The sequence below is a fragment of the Coffea arabica genome, chromosome 8e (assembly GCF_036785885.1).
Source record: "Coffea arabica cultivar ET-39 chromosome 8e, Coffea Arabica ET-39 HiFi, whole genome shotgun sequence".
Lineage (NCBI taxonomy): Eukaryota > Viridiplantae > Streptophyta > Magnoliopsida > Gentianales > Rubiaceae > Coffea > Coffea arabica.
Window position 1 is genome coordinate 1,535,656 of NC_092324.1, and position 24,530 is coordinate 1,560,185.

Consider the following 24,530-nt stretch of genomic DNA (forward strand, 5'->3'; position numbering starts at 1 on the left):
TTGAGGTACATAGGGAGAGAATAAAGCAAGTAAAAAAGCACCACCCCATTAAGCAACAAAGTTTGATGGCTCTCAAAAGAAGTTTTGAAGCCACCAAAATTTAAAAAAAAAAATTTTGAGAAAGATGGAATTTCTTTGTCATAATGGAGTTGTTTTGTGTAAAATCCGTATTGGGATTCTTTCAAATGGAGACACCACCTATTCATTTGTTGAACCAATATACAAAACAATGACTTCGATTCAAAGATAAACAATGAATATGGACAATTTACAAAGTTTTTGTTTGTTTGTTCGTTTGGTTGGTTGTCCCAAGGAAATTTGATGAGATTGCAAATTTGTGATTCACAGCCTAATATTTTCTTCTTTTTGAGGCACATGTAGTAGTAGTGTGATGGGAACATATTGGGATTCGACGATGATTTCAGTAAGCATTCTTTTTATTTTATATACAAAAAAAAAAAAAAAATCAGAGGTGATCCACTTTTCTTTCTGGTTAAATGGTTCTATTTTTGAGGATAGAATCGAATCAAATAAAATGCTGTGGGAAGCAGGAAGGTCCAAACCCTCAAATACTTAATCCGTGGACGGAAAAAACAATTCTTATATGACTTCCTTCCTAATGAGAAAGCTACTACCACAGAGGCGAGGCATTTCCAACAAATGATGATGTCACTTGGAAAACAACAACAACGTATTTTCATTTTCATTTTCAAATCAAAATGGTTCTCGTACCCACCAGATTAATTAGTACTTACCAGATTAATTAATGATTAGCATTTGGTCACTAGCCCAGTTTGATGGCCCAAGGAGTCTTCCCAAGTCAGGTTGAAGCTTGGTGTTGATCCAGAGGCTCTGTCTAGCCCAATAGAAAAACTACGACAGATGCTTAAGAGGTACCATAAGAAGGCCCAGCAATTTTGCCGTTTCAGAGCCTGCACCTTGAAATTAAGCACAATATAGCCCATAACAAGTTTTAACGAGTTGGCTAAAAGTAAAGAATGAAAAGTTCAAGTTAAATTGCAATCACAGCTACCAAAGTAAACGTTCCATGCAAATAGAGCAGCAAAGAGGTTATCATAAAATCCTAAACAGCAGAGAGGAACCTACAAAATCGTTAATCCCAACTTCTCAATCGGAAAAACAGTGATCCTTTCTGTTAAAGTCAGCTAAATTCATAAATCTTCCACGTCCTCGAGGGAACAAAAATATGAATCTATTCTACAAAGGGATTCCTGATCAATCGGAGTCGTGCTAAACCAGTTCGGCGGAGCATAACTGGCACGTTCTTTATGCAACAGATTATCAACGGGATTCTGCTCGTCGGATGCCTCAGCAAGATCAGAATCCGCTTGACTAGTCTTGCTTGCTCTCTTGGAGATATGAGAATACATGTCAAAGCAAGCTTTTAAATCTTCTTCATTGCGGGCTTTATTTAACTTGTCAATAAGATCGCTCAAGGCTGACGCTCTTTCAGCTCTCCAAGAAGACTTCATCTTCTTCGGTCTGTTCCCCATTTCATCTGGATCGCCAAGTTCGCCATTGCCATCATTTGACTCCAATTTGTTAAGCTCCCTCAATCCCTGATCAACAATATACTGCACCCTCTTCCTGAAGTTTTCAATTCTAACTGGATTTGACCTCAGCTTTAGCTTCAATCCTGGTACCATTATCTCATTACAGTCATCCACAGAACGGTCAGTATTTGCCGCCGAGGATCCTTCTTCAGACTGCCAATCCAGTGCCGAATTAACACAAAATACCTCCTCCAATAGACTAACATTCCTCATATAGCGGTCAAAAGCTTCATTTTCTGCTTCAATGTTCCTATCTCTAAATTCCTTCAATTTCAAAAATCTCCATTCGTTTATCACCTGAGCATCCTGAAATCAAATTCAAAACTAAGGATGAGAATTCTTCGACCACAAGACACATTAACAGATGATACTTCATTCAACACGTTCCAACCTTTCGTGTCAGAGGCTTCCTGGATCGGACAGGGGTTTGCAAATTGTTGAACTGCGAAAAGGTATTAGAAAGTTGGCGTAGGGAAGCAACCCTGTGCGAGTTTCTGCAATAGAAACCACAAAGATCAAAAGCTTAGGTCAGCTAGAGACGGGGAAAAACTAAACCTTAGGTTAAAAAATCAAAACATGCACTGTGTCAGCTGATTATAAATGACAAGGCCCTCTAACAAGTTGTCTTAGGGACTCATGAGCACTGGTAATGCTAAAAAAAACAAATACATGACTTGGATACTAGGGATTCAAGAAATATAATACAAATATTATGCTGCATCTAGATGTGGGGAACATGGTGGAAACCAAATTTCAGGTATCAAGACCGGCATCAAACACCAAATTTCTTCACCATGAAGATCATGCATGGTATGCTTACAAATGCAAATCTGTACATCCAATAGGGTTTCCATTGTTGGGAGCAAAACTATAGCACATAAGTTACTCGAGAAACAGTGTTGGAGGATACTATAGGTGGGAAAATCAGGAATTTTTAACTTACCCAGAGTGAGATACATCAGCTGATTGAGGATCCGTTGCAGGTGAGCTAGAAGAATTTATCTTGTCCGGAATATTTGAACCACCTTTAAGAACTGCAATTAACCATTTAGGAGATGGTATGTAAAGTGAGGGAAAGAGCACATGGATGCCAAGGTTTTTTGCTTAAAAATATGCAACTAACAAACAGATAAAGATAAAATAACCAAGACATCCCAAACAAGCTTTTTGCAGCAGAGAAGCCAGATACTAGAATAAATTAGGCATCTGAAGCAGGATCATCACAAAGGCAGAAGAAGGCTGTTCTTGTATGTTCTGGTAACTTAATTCTATTTATTATATTCTTAACTTGGTGATTAGTTGGCAATCACTTTGCTTAGCAGCAATGCTTTTTAGGTTCTTCAAAAGTCATGCATGTTTTCAATTATCACATGTGCATAACCAGTAAGTCTTGAGATGTTGCTTTTACTCATTCCGGTACTCTTGACAGCTACTGGATGTGAGCAACACTGCAAGCAGTGCTTTAGCGCAGTAGCAGCACAACTTATATTTCTATAAAATGAGTGCCAAAGTTCAGTTTTCTGAATGAAGCTTTAGAAGCATTTTTGTTCCTAATCACATCTCCAACGTGTTTGCCTATTTACTATACGTGCAGGTTCAGCATTTATTCTTTGTACCCTATTTTTGTACGGCCCACATTTAATTAACCTAGTCCTGCCAAAATTTCCTCTGCTTCATCCTCATTTGTTTAGGATCTATCTGTATATCTTGTCATTCTGCGTTAGTGATCTACTTCATTTCTAGCATTTCTTGGTTCTCAACAAATCAAAAACAAGAATTAGGACTTTTTGTCGATAAATCTTAGTACTTAGTTCCATAAGATGCTTAAAGTACATGATATTTAAAGCTTTCTATCTCAGCTTCCACTATTCTATGTTTTGGAACACAGCATGATACTTAGTAACTTAACCACACTATTAAAGGCTTGAAGTCTACAAACCATGAATGTGGCATGGATTTTGAGCCTTTGCGCAGCAACTTTTGCATGATTGATATGGACACCTGCATATTTCATTTGTCCCATTAAAAGAAGAAGATACAAAATAGATATGATGCACAATTTTTCTCTAGCATGTAGCTCATTGCAAGGGACAACTTATACATGGAGGAAATGCAGCTGCAGCAAGATATCATGGACCTCAATAACTCTTAAAAATACCAGAATTTCATTGTCTCAACTCGCTTATAAACATAGCACTCGACTCAATCAAATACTTTTCATAGTATCTTGGTAAATAATCCACCTCTTTGGTTATGATCTATGGAGAACAAGCTTTCCCTCTACAATAGTGCTTTATCACAAGGATACAAATTTTGCCCACATATTTAGAGAGCTCGTGTTTCTAAAGGACTTCAGTTATGCTCATTTATGACCAATGTTTGTCTTCAGAACATTTCTACCAAAGCAAATTGACTTTTAAGATATGTTTCCAAGCACATCCTAATCTGTTATTACCTTCAAAAAAAAGAAAAAGAAAGAGGGGGACAAAAACTTGGTTTATTTGAAAACTGATGCAAACTAACACTAGTTTTATTTTCCAAGTTAAACAAAACTTGACAATTTGCAACCATGCATCTGCCATTTTAACAATTTTCAAACCATTTGAACGAATGACGAATCCTGGCTGCCACTTTTGTCTGTTAGCTTAGCAACAATCTACTCAACATTCCACATAAACTCCCCGTGCTTGGTCAAATTCATAAGATGTGGAGGCAAAAGCCTCAAACCACTGTCTATGGTGCCACTCCCCCACTATCCCTAATAAATCAAAGTCAATCCCCGTTCTAACTTCAATCAACTACCACAATGTCCAGTTGCCAGAAAAATCCCCACAGCCTTGGAAGTCCTCTAATATAGCCTGTTCTTCCTGATTCTCGAAAAAAAAATTCCATAGATGTGACAGAAAATGGAAGAGTTACTAAGAAGTTCAGTCATTAGGAAGTAAAATCAAGCCTATGAGACCCTTTTTTTTGTTTTTTTCTTTAGAAATACAAGCCCCAAAATTTTGAGAGCAATACAAAACGCAATTATGCAATCCAAAAGAGCATTGCTCGACTTAATAACTGCAGTGTACTCTATTATTACCATCATTACCTAACCACAACTATGACTAAAACCAACAAGCTTCTGGACCAAATTGATTATTATCAATACCTCCTTATTCACACATTGCAGCACCAACATTGCCAAAACATCAACAACTTATTCCTACCTAAGCTACAAATGTCTCTTCCTCCCCCAAAATCAGTTCAACAATAATAACTGACCCACAAGCAAGCTCTTCTAAAGCTTCCCAGAGAGAATAGATAGTCTGTATCCAATATATATCAATTGAAGCCTCAAAATGTTCCCAATCAATCCCTACCCAGCAAATTTGCCCTAAAAATCAAATTTTGACTAATTAACAGGGAAGTGGTCCATCAAAAATCGTACTATTTCAGTTTTTTTCTAATCTAAAAAAATTCAGGAAAATATCTGTATAATATAAGAAAAACAACAGACAGTAATTTCGTTACAACTCGAAATAACTGACAGTAACCTTACCTGGAACGAGCAACGTTGCCGCACTTAATGCACTTAGGTTTGTTTAGTCCGCGGAGATTCTTCGACGTGGCGGCAGCTGAGGGAGGAGTATTGACGTTGAAGGTGGCAGCGCCGGCGCCGGAGGAACTCGGCGTATCGTTACTGTTGTTGCTTAGGGCTGGCGATGAAGCCGCCATCCCTTTCAGAAATCAATAAAATTAATTACAATGAAATTCCCTATTAGTATACTTTTTTAGGTTTGTTTATAATTCTGAGAATCGACGATGATATCTGAAGCGGCCGCGCTGTGAATTCAGAGGTGTGGGAGTGTGTGTATTTTTTTTGCCTGCAAAACTTTACGTAGACATTCAAAGAATTGGGGAAAAGGGAGGGAGAGAGATTTGTTTATATAGCCAAGGAATAGAAGGCGTGATTTTGAGCTGCTTATTGGGGGGAAAAGGCGTAGACGACTAGTATTTGAATTGGGTGGTGGCTGAGGAAGTTCGGGATTTGGGGGAAGGTGCGGACTTATGTTAAACCGATACATATATACCGTTACACCTTTATTAAGCTTGGACGGGATAGAATTTAAAACCTATTTATTTTTTATTTTTATTTTTTTTTAGCAAAGGAGGGATAAATTTTAAAAAATGAAGAGGAAGAAGGATTTTGAAACATTAGTATAAGATGATCCAATCAGCACTTGTTAATATGTCTAAATCGCACCTAATTTATCACCTAAATATGTATAATCCCTAATATTGCACTCCTGCATTTAGATATTTCTCCAATCAATTATACTTTTTTTGAATAAAGGATTTTTCTAACGGTTGCTCAATAGACATTTGTTAATACATCTAAATTATACTCAACCTGCTATGTGAATACATACACAAACAAATATTATCCTCTCTTGTATTTATACAATTTCTTTAATTAATCTCACAAACATTTATTAGCCAAACCGTTAGTTAAAAAATCAATCTCACAACAAATTACTTTTGTCTATTTGATCAAACACCGATCTTTACCGGAGTTAGAAAAAGGAAAGGTCATGTTCTGATGTAAATAAAAAGGGTTTTCATGAAACAAAGAATCTAAAGAATTATCAAAAGTTTTTTAAAAAAATTTATTGAGGGAAAGGAGAAGATCATTAGGATTCAAAGGAACCTATGTCAAGTTTCTAGGATTCAAGTGTAGGAACTTGTCAAAGTTTATGATGTTTAGGTGACTTGTAGAATGCGATTGAGTTGATCGCGATTCTAGTTGCGTGACTAGCAGGGGAAGGGGAGGGGTTCTTGTGAGAGAAGAGAGGGGAGAGGGTGTGATGGGGGAATGAGGGAGGAAGATTGGGGGAGAGGAGAGGAGAGGACGAGGGAGGGAGGGAATAGAAGAAAAGTCGGAGGATGAGAGAAAGAAAAATATAGTTCTCGAGTCACTGCCACTGCCAGCATCAATTGAGATGCCGTGGGAGGTAGTGGTAAACTGAGACATGGAAAGGAAGAAGAAGAAGGAAGGGAATTTTTTTTTTTTTTTTTTTTTTTTGTGTATTTCAAGTGCATGAATTAAGTAGTTCTATAATGAACTAACGAATTATGAAAAGATACATCAGAAGATACATCAATGCATCAATGAATTTTGTAGGGATAAATGTTTCAACATATATTTTGAAGAGACAAATGAATATTCACATTTATCATTTCATTAATTTCATAATAGAAAGCTTGTTATCAGTGAGGAAATAAGGGAAAGACAAGCTTTTCTTTTAAGCAATAGAAGGGAAACTCTCTCCCTATTTGGATTATTGTTTTTTGAAGAAAAATTTAATGTTTTTCATGAATATTCCTCTTACATATTTTTTAATAACTTTTTTTTCACCTCTTATCTCTATTCACTTGCTCACCTATCAATAATATTGTCACTTAATGTGCATGAATTTTTTGATATTCACTTCAACTACCAAAAAATTCTCTTTAATCACATGTACCAAACACCCATGTGATGCATGAGCACTCCGCCCTAGTGTATCACATTCTAAAAAGTGTTACAATAAATTTTTCCTAATAACTCTTGAATAAGTTGCCATCCAAACATCCTCTTTGTTAGAAAAGAAAATGACGAGATAAACAGCTTTTGTACTCTTTCCAAAACCTCAGCTTCTGAGGTAGTGAAGTTGTGCGTTGATCAAACTTGCCGATTCACCTTCCTCTAAAGCTATTGGAATGCATATTGAAATCCAATCACTTTAAGACTTTGAGTCCAATACCTAACGACAAAACTGACGAATTTGTACTGATCTTCTAAACTCAGTAAGCTGTTGGGCTAAATTGGCTTTTACCATTTCAACTTTGGAAGCCCTTTTGTTTATCATTTGAAATTGGGCCACAATTAGGCTCATTACAAAATTTGGCCTTTTAGGAGAAGCAACTTTTTGCATCATATGAACTTAACTCCAATGCCCTTCATACTTTCGAGCTGTTTTCCATACTTTTGCAATCCACCATTCAATTCCAAAGATATATTTTCCTGATGTTTAAAGATAAATTTGTTGAATGGGACTATAGGTAAATATACTTTTGTTCTTTCTTCTTCTTCTTTTCAAAGAAAATAGTTGGTCAAATGTGCCTTCGTATAAACCATCTACTCTACTGCATTTCCAAACAAGAATAAGGATATGTACATGCAAACAAGAACAAGGATATACACCTATGGCTAAAGAAAAAGGGAAAAAATAAAAAAGAGTTACAGAGGCAGGTCAGCATGAATGAAGCAAAATTGACCACCAATGCATAACCCGAAGGAAAGAGAAGTTTGGACAAGGTAATCGAATAAAATGGAAATTGGAATCCAAAGAAAGAGAGCAGTTGGATTCGATCTCTCGAAACTAAAACCTGGTTTGTTTTGTATTTTCTACAAAAAAAAAATTAGATTTTCGTAAAAATATTTCTTAATATAATTTGTAATTATTTTTTTTACCTCGGACACATTATATTTTCAAAAAAACATTATAGTATTTTTTTTTTAAAACAAAAAAAGACTCACGAAAAGTCACAATCCAAAGAAGGCAATTTCTAATCCAAATTGGCCACATTCTCAGCAGCTCAAGTCAAGTGAGTCAAGTTATAACCTTTATTTATGACACGGTATTGCAAAAGTCTACCAACACTACTAAAATATGATATAAGATGTTTATTGGAGCCCCTACATTAACAGAAAAAGACATCTCAACATTCTTGCAATTGCCATAATCGTTTACTCCAGTGACCTAGTCATCATTTATTAATTGTTTGGAGATTTAGCAAAGTTTGCATCTATTTCTGCCCATTGACTTTTCATTTCCTTATTCAAAGTCGTCTGCATAGGATTATTGAAAAAAAAAGCGTCTACATAGGACAACGACATAAAATTGGGGTCCCTTTGTGTATTGATTCACGTGTTTTTGTCCGGACTTTTTTTTTCAAATGTGCAATCATGCAATGGACTCCTTTCTCGTGTGAAGCTAAATTATTCCATCAAATTGGAGATATTTACATAGGCTATAATAGTTGTTTTGACACTTGAAGAAAGCGTGGATGCAATTTCCCCTTGTTATACAAAAAAAAAAAAAAAAAAAAAAACTACACATATAATGGAGGTAACATGATTCAAACAGTTAACTATAAACTAATTTTTTACCCTTTTTTATTTCTGAATTAGTTTTTTATATGTTGACACTGTCAGCCTTTGATAAATGAAAATTAATTTAAATTCAAAATTTAAATTCAAAATTTAAATATGCATCATAAATCCAACTGCAATGATGTATATACTGTTAATACATATAAAATTTACCCTTTCTTTTTAATCAAAACCTGCAAAAAATTTATTTCACAAAAGAGGTCTATTCGTCTGGTAGGTGCAAATCTTCTTCTTGCAGTAACAATAGTATTACAAATGAAATTTTTAGAAAAAGAAAAGCTTTGGAAAGTTTTTAAATAATTATTATAATATTTTTTTGTAATGTGATATATATGAGATAAAAAATAATTTAGAAGATAAACATAATTAAAAAATATGTTTTCGATGTGAGTATTTTTTTTTCTGTAAATAATGGCCAGTCCAGACACACAACATTTCTTTCCTTATTATGCATGCCAAAAATTATTCTTAAGGAGCAAAAGAAAGATAAACATTTGCCGTCATCCAATATGAAAAAATCATCCAATGGTGCATGGTGTTTAGGCGGCCCACCACAATTGAAACGTGTAGTGGGCATCTAACCACTCGATGACTTGACTTTCCAATACAATCAATCCAGGGTGGAACTCTGATTTGCCATTATCCAGTATCCACTAATCAGCCACCTGGCACTTCAACTCACGTGGTCCCCACATTACCGACGTGCCGGTTTTTGCTACCGAGCTTCGCTGCTGACGCAGCACATCTATAGGGTGGATGACGTTATCTTCCTATTATCTGACGATCCAACGGCTCAGAATTTCGTGGATGGCCAAACTTTTGAACAGGGAACTCTTTCAATGATTGCTGCAGGTTTTTTGTACTAAACCGCCTTGCCTTTTTGACATCTTCACTTAAATCCACTATGTTTTATACTAACATCACAAAAACGTCAAATACAATTTTGATTTCTATATAACTTTTACCTTATAATTATGTATAATTTTGAAGATATTATAAATACTTTTTGATCTCTAGATCCTTGTTCCATGATTATTCTCAAAAGTTTAATGATGATATAAATATCTTTTGAGGTTTTAGTTTCTCTTAATTAGTTGATTGGGACATATGTGTTTGGATAGGAGATAATTTGGGATATTTTTTTATAAAATACCGTAACACTTTTTTTATGTGATGTATGTGAAATAAAAAAAATGATTGAAAAATCTATTAATAATGTAAATAAATCAGTGTGTGTAAATAAGATATAAATAAGGTACAATCCAAACACAAACATGAAACTAACTTTTAGTAGTTAAAAGTTAATATAAATACACACTAAAATAATAATGCGCATATAAAGTATTGCAAGCCAAATACACGTATCCTTAAAAAAGCATTATTTGAAATTTATTAATTATTCTGTGATCATGGTTGTCAACTTTTTTTTCACATATATTATATGAATAAAGACATTTTAGTGAATACTATGTTTGAGAGATTCTTTGTTGCTTGGAAAGCCATAAACATCACTCAGACATACAAGTCACATATTTACACAGAATTAATTGGAAAATATTTCCATATTTCAATTTATATACAATTCCTTTTCTTTTAGTTTTTCTTAAAAAAAAAATGGCTCCACTGAATAAAAACTTCAAGCAACAATAGTAATAAATAATTTTCAAGTAATTAGCAAAATAAATCAAATTAGAAATTCAACTTCGAATTCTATACACTAGGATGGAATGTCCATTGAAAGTTTATTTAGGATTGAAAAACTCACCCAGCACATTTGTAGCATTCAGAGTCCGGCCATTAGTAGCAATAAGGGAAAATATAGGTCCTAGTTTGCAAGAAAAGTCATCCTAATAGGATTACAACTCATAACATTACAAAGTAGCAGTGCTCCCACTCCAATAATCGACTAGTAAAACATTTATCATGAGGAGCGAGAAAATTTTTAAAAAAAAAGTAATTAAACAAAGCACCAAAAGCACGAGGCGTCGCCGTTTAATTGCTTCTTCTGAGTTCTGACTGAACAACCTGCACCTCTCCCTCCTTATTTCTTCTGCTCTCTCACGCAGACACGCACCAAAAACGCAGACACGCATATTTCTTTTCACTATAGAAGAAAGATGGCGGAATCGGTGGAGCTGCCGAGTCGATTGGCGATTCTGCCCTTCAGGAACAAGGTGTTATTGCCTGGTGCTATTATTCGGATTCGCTGCACTTCACCCAGCAGGTTTTTCACCAATTTCGTTTTTGCAATTTTGATATTCTTATTGTGATTATGTTTATTATGCTGTTATAATTGTTCGAGGTTTTATGGAATTCAGTGTTGTTCTTGTTTTTAATATATGAATTTTATTCTGTATGATTATCGACGAGTATGAGTTTCAGCTAGCTTCAAAATCTCCGCAAGTGCTTAAATTTTCATTTTTTTTACATTTTAAAAAATTTTATTACTGCATTTTCAAACGGAAAAATATCAAATTTTTATCTGTGAGCTGTAGATTTGAGCGCTATAGTTTTAGTTTTAGTTTTTCCTTTACACTTGAATGGCTTTTGGTTGTATACATTTATTCTTTTTTGAAATCGAGTTGGGTTGTATATTCTTCTGCTACTGATTCGAAATTCAGTTGAACAGCAATAATAAAAATGAGAAAAAAGAAAAGTTAGCGGTTTTGTGCCAAAGATGCTCTCTTTGTTCCATTATATGATGTACTATATGTTGGTGGAGGAACGAAGGGTCTTAAAGGTTGAGTTGTACTTCAAAAAATGGTTTCCGACAAACAATGAATAGGTTTGAGGTTATTGATGTGACTCCCAACTTTTGTGGGTTGATGTAGGATTAACTATTAAGCAACGAAATGGGATCCTTTGCTTCAGACTCTGTGACAAGTAGCTTGGTCGTCTTATTGTTACTGCTTTGTGAACTGATCTTTTTATGAAACAGGGTTAATATTGCTTTCTAATGATGCCAATGAGACTCTTTTATCATCTTTGTTCACCTTGGAATGATAACTGAGTGAGTTTTCTTTTTCCATGTGTAGTGTGAAGTTGGTTGAGCAAGAGTTATGGCAAAGGGAAGAGAAGGGTTTGATTGGGATTCTCCCTGTTAGGGATTCTGCAGAGACTGCAACTGTGGCCCCTTCATTATCTCAAGGTGATCATCAATGCTCTGAAGATTGCATTTTGTCTGTTTTTGTTTTTGAATATTGTGAAATGATCTCTAGTATTGCAGGCTTGGGAACTGACTCTGTGGAGCGAAACTCAAAAAGTCAAGTAGGAGTATCAGATGCTCACAAACATGAAAGCAAAAATGCACAGGAAGTTATTCATTGGCATAATAGGTATGGTTGGTTGGAAGGTGTTCCTTTGATGAGACAAATTTATGTCATAGGAAGATCAACTTTGATAAGCTCTGTGTTGATTCTGCTGTTGATTTATCTTATTCAAATAGGGGAGTTGCAGCTCGAGCTTTACATCTATCAAGAGGAGTGGAGAAGCCGAGCGGGAGGGTCACCTACATAGTTGTGCTTGAAGGCCTTTGCAGATTCAATGTGCAGGAGCTGAGTACAAGAGGGACATATTATACTGCTCGGATTACTTCTCTTGATATGACGAAGACTGGTAAGACATTTGATCCGTTTGCTTTTTTGCTAGATATTACAATAAGCTATATAGTACAATCTGGCAATTAAGGCTCCCATCAGAAGATTGTTGCTGGATGTTACTGTATACTTGAGTGCTGATATGTTACTTTCTTTGATGAGCAGTGCCTGTTGTTTTATGTCTCTAGGCGTGTACATTCTTTTTGACCCAGAATAGTTCTTTCCTTGATTTTTTTTTTCTTTTTTGTAGAAACACAATGAAATTATTAATGTGTATCAAAAGATTCTGTGAACATGTTTGGCATGACAAAAGGTGGAGGAACATCCACTCATACAACTATCTCTGGAATAATCTAAGTTCTCACCACCCACTTCAATCTTAACTTCTAAACAGCCATAATTTCCTCCTAACATCATTAAATGATGCCCCATTCTGGCACAGTCTTCATCTATCTCTGTGATTGCTTGTTTGCATTAGCTACATCCCCACAATTTCCATCCAGTGCAATATTGGGACGAAATAACAGCTTCACTGATTAATAGGACTCAGGACGCTCAGAAGATAACTCTTTTGACTACCCAGTGATGAACATTACTTCATGAATTCATATTACAACACCAATCTTCAGTAGCCCTTCCTGTGAAAACTGCACCTTTGAAAGGAATGATCAATTTCTTATTTTCTAGCAGGTGCTTAACCTGCCTTCTTTTGATTTGAGGAGTCCAGGGTTGCTAAACAAAAGGCACACTGGGCTGAACTATGTTGAATTTCATGTCACTGGGGAATTAGTTTTTATATGAAATACAAACACGAGATAACCTTCTCAGAGTTCGGGTTGTTACACATTGCTTATGTTGTTTCCCCTCTCCCAGTGGGTTAGCGGATGCAAAAGTCACCTGGCGCTTGTGAGCATGTTAATCTGTCCTGGGGTCATTTACGTGTTGCATTCGGCTGTAGCGATTGACATCTATTTAGGATATAGAGTTATGCAAACTATGAGATGCTAAGCTGCCAGTCTTAAATATTCTTTATTAGAGATGGAACAAGTGGAGCAAGATCCAGATTTCATATCTTTGACTCGTCAATTTAAAGCCACGGCCATGGAGCTAATTTCTGTTCTTGAGCAGGTAACTTTAAGTCCTTTATTTTCTTTATCCTTATTTATTGCTGCTGTTGTGCTTGAAGGTTGACTTAATGAAGGTATTAATGTTGGTATGTTATAAAATGTTCTTGAATTTTTGCTTTCTTTCTGATAGAAATATTATAAATAGGAAAGAATATGTCTTTTTTTAAGGGCTCTGTATCCTTTGCCTATTCCCTGCTTGTGATACAGAGCAGCCAACTTGAGGTGGGATTGAAGAACAAAAGTTTTCTACTTTAACTAGACTTCCCCAACAAGAAAGGTTGAAGAAAAAGTACACGTAAAATTCGTTCTGTGTGTTTGTGCATGTGACTGTTTACCTTATACTACCTTTAGATTGGGCAGAGCAATTTCCTAGTTTCCGAAGTATATTTCTTTACCATTGCTGTTTCCCAACTTATCTGAACTTCCCCACTTGCTTTGCAAATATTTCTTTACCATTGCTGTTTCCCAACTTATCTGAACTTCCCCACTTGCTTTGCAACAATAGGCACCAGCCTTAATCATCAGTCCCATCATGCAATCTTGGGAAGTCCACTTATTGTTTGCTATTCAGCCATTTGACATTTAAAATTTGTGCTTCACCAAAATGAGATTGGTTACTGAAGTTCCTGAAAGTCTCTTGTATCCACTAAAAAATGTGTATTTTTCTCTAGAGATTTTTTTTTTGCCTTTCTGATGTGAAAATTGGAAACCACCATGACTACAGCAGCTGCTTTTCTGAATAAATAATATTAACAGATGTTTTAGTCATTGAACTTTTGTTGATAAAGTTTGTTAATGAAAAAACTAATGTGTCTACTGTTATTTCTGTGAAAGTTTCGCTCTTTGGTTACTTCCTGTTATTTTGCCTTGAACTCTTTCTCATGGTAGCTTTTCTTTCTTCAATTTCCTTATATTTTTGTCGTGCCTCAATGATCGTAACTACCTCCAGTCTGAGTTTGTGAATGCTTCCCCTTCCTCTCTTCAGATTTTCTTTCATAGGAACAACACCTTAAACATTACAGAAAGTATTGGCTACTTGTCATACCTAAGTTTCGGTCCCATTCCTGTTTGTAGAAACAAAAAACTGGCGGTCGTACGAAAGTTCTTTTGGAGACTGTTCCGGTGCACAAACTAGCAGATATTTTTGTTGCTAGCTTTGAGATTAGCTTCGAGGAGCAGCTGTCCATGTTGGATTCAGTGGATGTGAAAGTGAGGATATCTAAAGCTACTGAGTTGGTGGACAGGCATCTACAGGTATTTAGCTACTAGTTGACATTTTTTGTTTGATTTTCTCTTCCCTGAGCTTGTGATCGGTCATGTTCTCCTTTTATTCATCTTATTTTGTACAGTCAATTCGTGTGGCAGAGAAGATTACACAAAAGGTTGAGGGACAGTTGTCAAAGTCACAGAAAGAATTTCTTCTTCGTCAGCAGGTTTGTCTCTTGAAAGTATTTAGAGAAATACTGTTGAAATAATAAATGTGCACTTATGAGTATCTAGTAGGTAATTGGAGTTGAGAAAACTGCTGTGGGAGCAGAATTGTTAGCTTATCTCATGGTAGTGGTTTCTCCACAATAACTTGGATATGTATGGAAAGTTTTATTGTGAATGTGTTCCAAGAAACTAATATACTTGGATTGGACATGCTGAAACTTGAATGACTTTCCACCACCCGTAGAAAGTTTTTCATGTGGCTCCAAAGTATGAATATGATTGGCTTTAGTCCAGATCAGTTACTTTTGGGGCCCCCTGTAATTAGTAGATGTTTTAGAATGTGAAACTAGATGTTGTCAAGTGGAAATCATGTGCTCTCAGTGCCTGTATTTTGCTTTTAACTTTTTCTCTATTAATTGTCTGGTGATGATTGGCTAATTTTGTGATACAAATAAATACTCCTCTCTATGGAATTTAACTAGTGTTTCCAATGTATATATTTGCAAGTGAATGCATCTATAGATTTTGCTTCTTGATTTAAGCACTTGGCTTTGCCGATCAAGTTCAGCTTGTAGGACTTGATGCACTTATATGTTTACATTTCAAAATTCTTTTTGATACTGTTGTATGGCATTGACTGTCATAATAAGTCGATTGTATTGATTTCTCTGCCCTCACAATGTTTAAGAAAAATCAATTTTTAGCATAAAGCATTTACTATTGTGCATGTCATCAGATATCTGGTTTCTGGCTCCTAAAGAAATATCTTATTCTCCTACATCAGTTAATACGGTTTTTGATCCTTGGCATGTTCTTGAATGTAATCTAGATGCGGGCTATAAAGGAGGAACTTGGTGATAATGATGATGATGAGGATGATTTGGCAGCTTTAGAAAGGAAAATGCAAAATGCAGGAATGCCTACACATATCTGGAAGCATGCTCAGAGGGAATTGAGGTATGACCCAATTGAAATAGTACACTGAGTTTGATTCATGGACTTTCTGATGATGAAATTAAGGTTGCGACTCAAGAGTTCTTTACGCCTATTTTATTTCTTCTTTCATTTATTTTTTTGAAAGTCAAGACTTTGTTATTGGGAGGGAAGGGGAATTGGTTGGTTTTTTTTTTTTTGGGGGGGGGGGTTAAGGTGGAGAAAAGAGAGGGGAGGGAAGGGAGGTACTGCTTGGGGGTGGAAGGGTGGGCAGGAGGTGGGGGCAGTGGTGGAAGAGGGCAAGGGGCGCTGATGTGTGTGGATTAATGTGTTTTTGTTTGGTTTTGCGTATTTTGTGGTTTTTTTGGGTGTTTTTCGAATGTTTCCACTAGAGTTACTATAAAAGTGTCTTTTTAGAAAAACAATTTTTTTTTAATTTTTTATTATAAACAACAGGCGAATGGAATGGACCCATGATTATTGTTGTTAGTGTTGTTGACAAGGAATTTTGACTTAATATGTTAATTTCATTTGTGGGTGGAAATTTCGTTTGACATGTATTGGGGACTCTTGGAAATATGTTACCAGAAAGAGTTAGTTTACTCATTTAAATTATATACGGAGAGCGTCTGGAAGAAGCTGGCCTCACAGCATGGCATAAGGCTTTTGTTGAGTTTCTTGAGGAAGACTATTGATCTTTTATCTTGCACAGTTGTTGACAGGTCTTGCATTTAAGTCTTACTTGAAAAGTTTTCACCTCCCTGCTGGTCCTCATTGGATGAATCCTTGCTTTTTAATGATGAAAACGAGGAAAAAATAAAGTATATGCTGACATGGAAAAAGTTAAGGAAATTAACTGCCGACATTTATGTTCTATTATCCAAGACTTTAGATTTGTTGATTTTCTTCTTCAGATGGCATACTGTGGCAAATAAATCTTATTTGATGCACAATTAGAAACTCAGAGTTCAGAAACTACTTTAGAGCCTTCATGAATTTGGCATTTTCTTGTGATTTGGAATTTTTGGTTGGCAGTAACTCTGAACAATTATATTCTTTCCTTGCTGGGAGGTAGCTGATTTTACAGTCTAATGCTCGTTGTTCAACATCATGCATTCAATTATGTTGATTATTACAATCATTTTGTGGGTACTACAATCCCCTCCATCCAGCACTTTGTTCAAAGTCGCATAATGACCCTTAATTTTTGTTTCGAAACTGTAATGAAGAACACTTGTTTGACTCTACATCAAACCTTTTACTATTTCAGGAGACTCAAAAAGATGCAGCCTCAACAACCTGGATATAATAGCGCTCGTGTATATCTTGAGCTTCTTGCTGACCTTCCATGGCAGAAAGCTAGTGAGGAACGTGAGTTAGACCTAAAGGCTGCAAGAGAGCGTCTTGATAGTGACCACTATGGTTTAGTTAAGGTCAAGCAACGGATAATTGAGTACCTGGCTGTTCGCAAGGTAGGTAATCTGAAGTACATGTTGTTTCGAATTTGTTTCAATCTTCTTGTCATTGAATGTAGTATAATTTGGAGTTGAAAATTTGGTGCAGCTTAAACCTGATGCAAGAGGCCCTGTGTTATGCTTTGTTGGTCCTCCAGGTGTTGGGAAGACATCATTGGCTTCATCAATTGCTGCTGCTTTGGGCAGAAAATTTGTACGCATATCTCTTGGTGGTGTTAAAGATGAAGCTGATATTAGAGGGCATAGGAGGACATATATTGGAAGCATGCCAGGGCGACTTATTGATGGAATAAAGGTTAGGTTTAATATAATGATTAAATTTGGTGCAAAGTTTACAATAACTAAAAGTTTGCTTCTTGGATCTTTTAGGATCTATGCTTCAAGTTCTCAACGGGTTTGTTTGGGTATCAAGAATTTCAAAAAAAAAAAAAAATTTCAGATTTTGTTTTGCTTACATCATACACACAATTTTCAACCACCTTTTTATCTCACATACATCACATCACAAAAGGTGCTACAGTAATTATTTCAAATAATCTCCTATCCAAACAAACTCAATGTTACTCCGCTGCTTGATGTGTTGAACTATATTAAGTTTCGATATCATGGGTAAATGCTAAATACTTATTTTCCATTTTTGGAAATTGCAGCTAGTTGTTGACAGATACGTTAGATTAGAAGTCCTAGTTGTTGATGGATTTGTTAGATGGCTAGTAGTCACATGGAACATACGTCCACGTTGTGTGTGCGTATACACACGTGCATGGCTAATTATGATGCCTGTTGACATAATTTGGACCAGCTCATGCTAGGCTGATTGGCTGGGATGAAACCTTTCTACCATCTACTTCTTTATTCAAATGGGATCATTGAATTTGAGAACATGCTGCAGGCAGGCCATATTATTAATAATTGATTTAAATGTTGGAAGGGACACCCATGTAAACGTTTCTGTCTATACTTGGCGGACTATTATATTTTACACCCAAAGCGTGATTTTTTGGGAATTTGCTAACATTGTATTCTTCTATTTGTCATATCCTTGGTCTTTTTCAATGTTTTTTGTATCACAATATCTTCCTAATGATGGCCTTTGAGCTTTATGGCAAGATATTTTCTCTCAGTGGAAAATTAAAGTGCTCTTTTCTGTCTTGACTTCTAGAGAGTATCTGTTTGCAACCCAGTTATGCTGCTGGATGAGGTTGATAAAACGGGTTCGGATATACGGGGAGATCCTGCTTCAGCATTACTAGAGGTTTTGGATCCTGAACAGAACAAAACATTCAACGATCAGTATCCTAATTTTTTTTGTCATTTCAATTTTTTTCTATGCAGATCACCAAGAGTATAAACATTCTGTTCATTATTATTAGCATCCTGCTTGTCAGTAATCTAAACAACACAGTTTACCTGTTTATTGACCCAACTCTCTTGTTGGTGGGAATTTGATTAAGCAGCATCCCAAATTCTTGTTCTTGTAGAAGAAAGAAATTGCTGAACATGGAAATACTACTTTAGCTTTGACAAACATTATAAATTGTACATATCATATAGTAATTCCTTAACCGAGCTTTTAGCTATTTAAATGTCCCATATGACCTATCAAAAGTTATTTTTGTGGCAACTGCAAATAGGATTCAACCTATTCCTCCACCACTTTTAGACAGGATGGAAGTCATTGAGCTGCCTGGATATACACCTGAAGAAAAGCTAAGAATTGCAATGCAGCATTTGATCCCAAGAGTTCTAGATCAGCATGGTCTTAGTTCTGATTTTCTTCAAATTCCAGAGGTTGTTGTCTCTACTTCTGAAGTCTTTCTTTGATTAATATTCAGTTAATGCGTTTGTAGGTTTTTCAGTCTATGGAGTTCTTTATCATTTGCTGGCTCTGTTGTTGTCTTTACTGAATAATAAGTGTCCGACAAAGCGTGATACTCAATTGTGGCCTAGAAGTTGAAATGTCACACATGGCAAATCTTTCTTTCATGCGGTTTAAGTTATTATCCTGTTCTTCTTGTGAAGGACTGCAAAATTGATTTTTGACCTCAGATACTGTTCTTGATCCAGAAATTCCTAGAGTTCCATCATTCGGTATCTGAATGAATTTCTACTGGCTGTTGCAGTGAGAGTAAACTGATCCTGTGCTTCCACACTTCAAATATCTACCAAATTTAAATCCCTGTATTGTTTTTAATTCCAGTGAAAGCCCTTTTACTGGCTGGGAAAATGGTTGAAGATTTTCATAAATGCTTGTTAATCTGTTGAAAGATGCTATATAAGTGTTATCATTACTGTGACCGACATTCCTCATAGTGTTGGGATTGGGTCAAATTAAGCACAGGCTTCTGATAGTCATCGTTTCTGAATGGAAGAGCATAAAAGAAGCAAATTGAGCATGTAATTACTAAGTTATGCTGGAAGATTTTTTATCTTTTTGCTGCTTCTGGTAATATATTTGAAAATTAAGTAACATCAATCTTATTCTAAAAAGGTGTAATACAATACATCAAGCCTTCAGAAATCATTAGATGAGGTATAACTTTTGCCTTTGAGTTATTTTCGCCTGAATATGCCATCTCGTTGGTGTCCTTGGAGAAGATTACGCTAATTATAGTATGCTCTCATATTTTCTCCTTTGGCAGGAAATGGTGAAGCTTGTCATCCAAAGATACACTAGGGAAGCAGGTGTACGGAATTTGGAGAGGAACTTAGCTGCCTTAGCTCGTGCTGCAGCTGTCAAAGTTGCAGAACAAGAAGAAGCTGTGCCACTCAGCAAGGATGTCCAGCGGCTTGCTTCACCTCTGTTAGAAAGCAGGCTTGCTGATGGGGCTGAAGTAGAAATGGAAGTTATTCCAATGAGTGTTAACAATCATGACATATCAAGCGCGTTTAAGGCCTCCTCTCCTTTGATCGTAGATGAAGCTATGCTGGAAAAAGTGTTAGGGGTGAGTCATCTCCTCAAGAGTTAGCTTAAATGTTGTCTTGGAAAAATATGTTGCTATTTTCCAATAATGTTATTCAAACTCTCTTTCTTATCCAGAACTATCCTACTTCTTATGCATTGTTAGATTCCTGGTGCTCCATTGACTGAGCAGTCTACACATTTTTACAACTATTCTTATGAATACTTCATCATTTGTTCCCAATGACATGTATAGCGATTGTGTAGGAAGCAATTTCTTTGATCACAAATGTTTTAGGCAGAAATTAATATTTCAATGTAGCTTATTCTATATTCAATCACAGGATCCAATGAAAGGAAGCCTAAGCACTCTAGTATAACTAGTATACACTTTTCTCAGAGCCTATTAAAGTTTGAGCACTTTTTGTTGCTGTTGGGTGCCTAATGCAGCCTGCTAGATATGATGATCGGGAGACAGCAGAACGAGTTGCAACCGCTGGTGTATCTGTTGGGCTGGTTTGGACTGCATTTGGTGGTGAAGTTCAGTTTGTTGAAGCAACAGCAATGGTGGGAAAAGGTGATCTACACCTCACCGGCCAACTAGGGGATGTGATTAAAGAATCTGCACAGATTGCAATGACATGGGTGAGTTTACCTTCTCATTGTTTGTCATACAAGTGGCTACACCAGCACAATAATAAACCTTCATATTTGTCATGAGGTTTACATTACATAGAGAAGTTAATGGAGGATCTTGTACTCCTTTCTTGGAATGGACACAAATGATTCTTATTCTTATTCTTATTTTGAAACGGTTACTACTTTAAGTTAAGGATGTATCACTATTTTAATGCCAAGTTTTCTGATGCTTTGATGTGCACAAGTGTTCTAGAGAAAATTCTAGTATTTCTTTTCTGGGACCTGTATATGATGTTTGTCACTGCTTCATATCTTCTAAAAATGCTTGTTGGCATCTAATGGGTGGGATTAAGAGGTGAAATGCTTCACGTGCTTTAAAATGCTTATGGCATTCTTAGAACGGATGGGACTGAGGGATCTTTCTTGGTAAATTCTTTGAATACTCTGATGTTGTTTTCTATTTTCTTAATATTTGGGTGTTCAATCAACAGTTTGTCACTAGACAGTTTTGACAGTCTCAAGATGATAATAAAATCTAAAAACACTAGCAACTGAAGCAGAAGGGTTGCTATTTAATCGTTACGAAGTGTTTGGCTTTTACTTCTATTAGGATCCAATTGGGTAGTTTGTTATATTTAATTTATAGAAAGTAGTGGTGTTCTTGTTGGAAATACTGGCTTACTTGAAAAAGGTAATTCTGTCTTATTGCAAGACTGGTTGGAATAGAAGATGTGTTCCTTGTATACATGCATTGGTTACTTTCTTTTAGATATATTCATATGATGGACTTGGTGCAGTGTGTGGTGAGTTTTTGTTGTGTTGAAAAGCAATGCATTACTTCAGTTGTGTCAAATAACGGGAGAGTCTGTTGCAAAGCATGGAATTCATTAAATTTTTTTAAAGCTGTGTTTTTCATTCATAGAATTCATAGCATCCGTGATTTAACAGGTACGAGCAAGAGCAACAGAACTTAAACTGGCTACAGTTGAAGAAAGTAATCTGTTAGAGGGCCAAGATATTCATATCCATTTTCCTGCTGGTGCTGTACCCAAGGATGGACCCTCGGCTGGTGTCACTCTTGTAACCTCTCTAGTTTCTCTTTTCAGCCAGAGAAGAGTAAGAGCAGATACAGCTATGACAGGAGAAATGACGCTACGGGGTCTTGTTTTACCTGTAGGTGGCATCAAGGATAAGGTGTGCATCTGATTGATTTTATTTTATTATTTGTGAAGGAAAAATATTGATGTTCAGGGGAGGGAGTGTAAGTGAGAGGTTCCGGATTCAAGCCCTCCCACTTACACTATAAAAAAAAGGAAAAATATAGATGATGGTGGATTCCTTCTTTGCCCATTTCTGACACATATAAAGGCAAAAACAGAGACAAGGTCAAGCAGCCACCCAAAACTAGGAGGACAAAAAAAAAAGAAAAAAGATAACTGTGTCAAAAAGAAAAGAAAGAGTTAGGACTTCGAGATGACAGAGGAAAGGAGGAATAGAATAAGCAAAGGAGAAAAACGAGCTTCCTCTACTGTTGATTTCATGTTTTTTATAGAAGTAAATAATGAGTCAGCAAGAAGAATTATGTGGCCCTTAAAAACTTTGGTTCATTTGATTGGGAAAAGTTGTTTCTCTTTTATATTATAGTTGCATAATTGGCGAACAAAGATTGAGGATATGCTTCTCACAGCTGCTACTGCCTAATTCTGTTGCATATTTTAATCTATAATCCATTTCTAGAAGAGAACCAGTTCATTGTTGCTGACTAGAAATGTATGATCAACATTCCAATTTTATGCTATAGGTTTTTGGGTCAATTTGAACTCACCACGGTTGTTTAGCTTGTTTGAGGGACCCTTGGGTGGGAGGGGTTTCTGTTTGCACAAGGACCTACACTTTGAGCGAGTGGTTTCTCTTTTGTCATGTTACTGTAATTGAAGGACCTTCAGGTTTGCTGTTGGTGTTGATGCGCTGAATTCTGTGTGGGCCAATTATGTGATATTGAATTGCTGAAAAAGTGGTGTAGCACCTTTTACTTAAAAATAACCAGGTTGTGTGTGCAGGTTTTGGCGGCCCATCGATATGGTATCAAAAGAGTAATTCTGCCGGAGAGGAACTTGAAGGACTTGGTGGAAGTTCCATCTCATGTGCTCTCCAGTCTGGAGGTAAATTGTTCTTCACATAAGCTATTTGCTTGATTAATGTAAACGATATTGGGTCATCCATTAATATTTGGTCAATAACCTTGAGAAAGTACTGTCTTATTGGTTAAAGTTTTCATTCAAACTTCAACTGGATATTAAGATAAGGAGCACTGGAGTTACGTTCTCTGAAGTTGTGCATGGAAAATCACACAGTTTCTAATCTTTGACTGGGGAAAAAAAGTTATGGTCTTTTCTTAGTTTTCTTCTTCTGTTCTTTAATATCTTTTAAATTTTTTTTTGTAGTACCAATGCCACGTTCTTCTACTTTGACTACAAAAGAATTACTTGAAACTTAGTAAGATAAACCTGGATCATGCCTTACTTTATTCGCAAGACTAGTTAATTATGTGATGCACTGTAGCTGTATCCTGGAAAAAGGAAAACATGAAATAGAATAATATGTTACTTGCCACTCAGGAAATGTGCTGTAACTGTTGTGTATGCAAGATGGAAATGCAGTTTTATTTCAAGAACAACAATCATTCACCGCTTAAATGCCTGGTATTTGGTTTAGTATCAGAGAATGGTCTATTCATATACATAGGTAAGCAAGATAAACTAGATGTTTTAAAAAAATAAAAATTCATGGTACCAAGAAGAGATTTTGTTTCTCTTCCAAAAAAGAAGTTCTGAATATTTTGAATTCTGTCCGTATCTGCTATATCAGAACTCTGCTGAAATTTTGTAATGCTATTTCTGGCATGCTGTAACTTTCATTTTGGAGCTTATTGCATGGCTTTATAATCTGTTAAGTCCCAAGAATATTTTTTATGGCCACCAAAACAATTAAAGGTTGGATTGCATGGTCCATCTAACTGTAACTCATTGAACAGATACTACTTGCCAGACGAATGGAAGATGTGTTGGAACAGGCTTTTGAAGGCGGATGCCCATGGAGACAGCATTCAAAGTTATGACAGGACGCGGAACATGCATATTTAACAATCACCTAATTATCAGGCTGTTTAACTTGCCCTTCCCTCCTCAGATGCAGCAGATCTCTGTTGGTACTACAAGAGAAGGGGGTGAATGGAGGATGTTGCATACAGGATTAATTAATTACACGACCCTAACTATAACTGTATCATGTAAAATTCGCCATCAAAATCTGTGTATTATTCTTCTCCTCCTGCCAAGCTGCGTGTGTTGTTGTAAGCTACACAGCTTCCTCTTTTCAGTCCCACATTTATCATATAGCCCATAATGTGAAAAAAATAAATGCTTGATTATGAAAATAGACATGCTTCCTGTAGACTTTTGAAGTTTGAATGGTCGGTTCTGCTGTGAAGTTTCTCGAACAATCTCAAGACTCAGATGGTTCTTATATGAACGTACGATTGCACAAATGGGCGACGCATCTATATTTCTGACCCTGCTTGAGATGACGAAACTTACCAACTCTTGGCCTGGTATGGACGCGTCTACAAAAATTGCTCTGTTTGGATTGG

At 36.1% G+C, this 24,530-nt stretch overlaps 2 protein-coding genes across 3 annotated transcripts; one reads left to right on the forward strand and one right to left on the reverse strand.

The window, feature by feature from the left end:
- Positions 1-1,030: 1,030 nt before the first annotated feature.
- Positions 1,031-5,475, reverse strand: LOC113703341 (uncharacterized). Its single transcript, XM_027224671.2, has 5 exons — positions 5,119-5,475; positions 3,514-3,575; positions 2,518-2,608; positions 1,966-2,068; positions 1,031-1,880 (listed from the first exon to the last, which is right to left on the reverse strand). The coding sequence occupies exons 1-5, from the start codon at positions 5,292-5,294 to the stop codon at positions 1,173-1,175; spliced, it is 1,140 nt and encodes a 379-aa protein (XP_027080472.1). The 5' UTR covers positions 5,295-5,475; the 3' UTR covers positions 1,031-1,172.
- A 5,194-nt stretch (positions 5,476-10,669) lies between these two features.
- LOC113703722 (lon protease homolog 2, peroxisomal-like) lies at positions 10,670-24,334 on the forward strand. Of its 2 annotated transcripts, XM_027225182.2 has the most exons (17): positions 10,670-10,999; positions 11,811-11,923; positions 12,002-12,110; positions 12,221-12,390; positions 13,408-13,499; positions 14,573-14,752; positions 14,848-14,931; positions 15,762-15,889; positions 17,136-17,337; positions 17,429-17,635; positions 18,503-18,633; positions 18,918-19,131; positions 19,983-20,285; positions 20,693-20,887; positions 21,830-22,075; positions 22,942-23,043; positions 23,916-24,334. In XM_027225182.2, the coding sequence occupies exons 1-17, from the start codon at positions 10,893-10,895 to the stop codon at positions 23,997-23,999; spliced, it is 2,667 nt and encodes an 888-aa protein (XP_027080983.2). In that variant the 5' UTR covers positions 10,670-10,892; the 3' UTR covers positions 24,000-24,334. The 2 variants fall into 2 exon arrangements, with proteins under 2 accessions (XP_027080983.2, XP_027080982.2); XM_027225181.2 differs by having other exon boundaries at positions 11,811-12,110.
- Positions 24,335-24,530: the final 196 nt, after the last annotated feature.

What these genes read in the sequence shown, in the direction of transcription:
- LOC113703722 (XM_027225181.2), top strand. Translation starts at nt 10,893, where the DNA reads ATGGCGGAATCGGTGGAGCTGCCGAGTCGATTGGCGATTCTGCCCTTC. An exon ending in GTTATTCATTGGCATAATAG is followed by an intron (nt 12,111 to 12,220) that starts GTATGGTTGGTT and finishes TTATTCAAATAG; the next exon opens with GGGAGTTGCAGCTCGAGCTT. An exon ending in TAGGTGGCATCAAGGATAAG is followed by an intron (nt 22,076 to 22,941) that starts GTGTGCATCTGA and finishes TTGTGTGTGCAG; the next exon opens with GTTTTGGCGGCCCATCGATA.
- LOC113703341 (XM_027224671.2), bottom strand. Translation starts at nt 5,294, where the DNA reads ATGGCGGCTTCATCGCCAGCCCTAAGCAACAACAGTAACGATACGCCG. An exon ending in GGCAACGTTGCTCGTTCCAG is followed by an intron (nt 3,576 to 5,118) that starts GTAAGGTTACTG and finishes TGAAATATGCAG; the next exon opens with GTGTCCATATCAATCATGCA. An exon ending in GGAAGCCTCTGACACGAAAG is followed by an intron (nt 1,881 to 1,965) that starts GTTGGAACGTGT and finishes ATTTGATTTCAG; the next exon opens with GATGCTCAGGTGATAAACGA.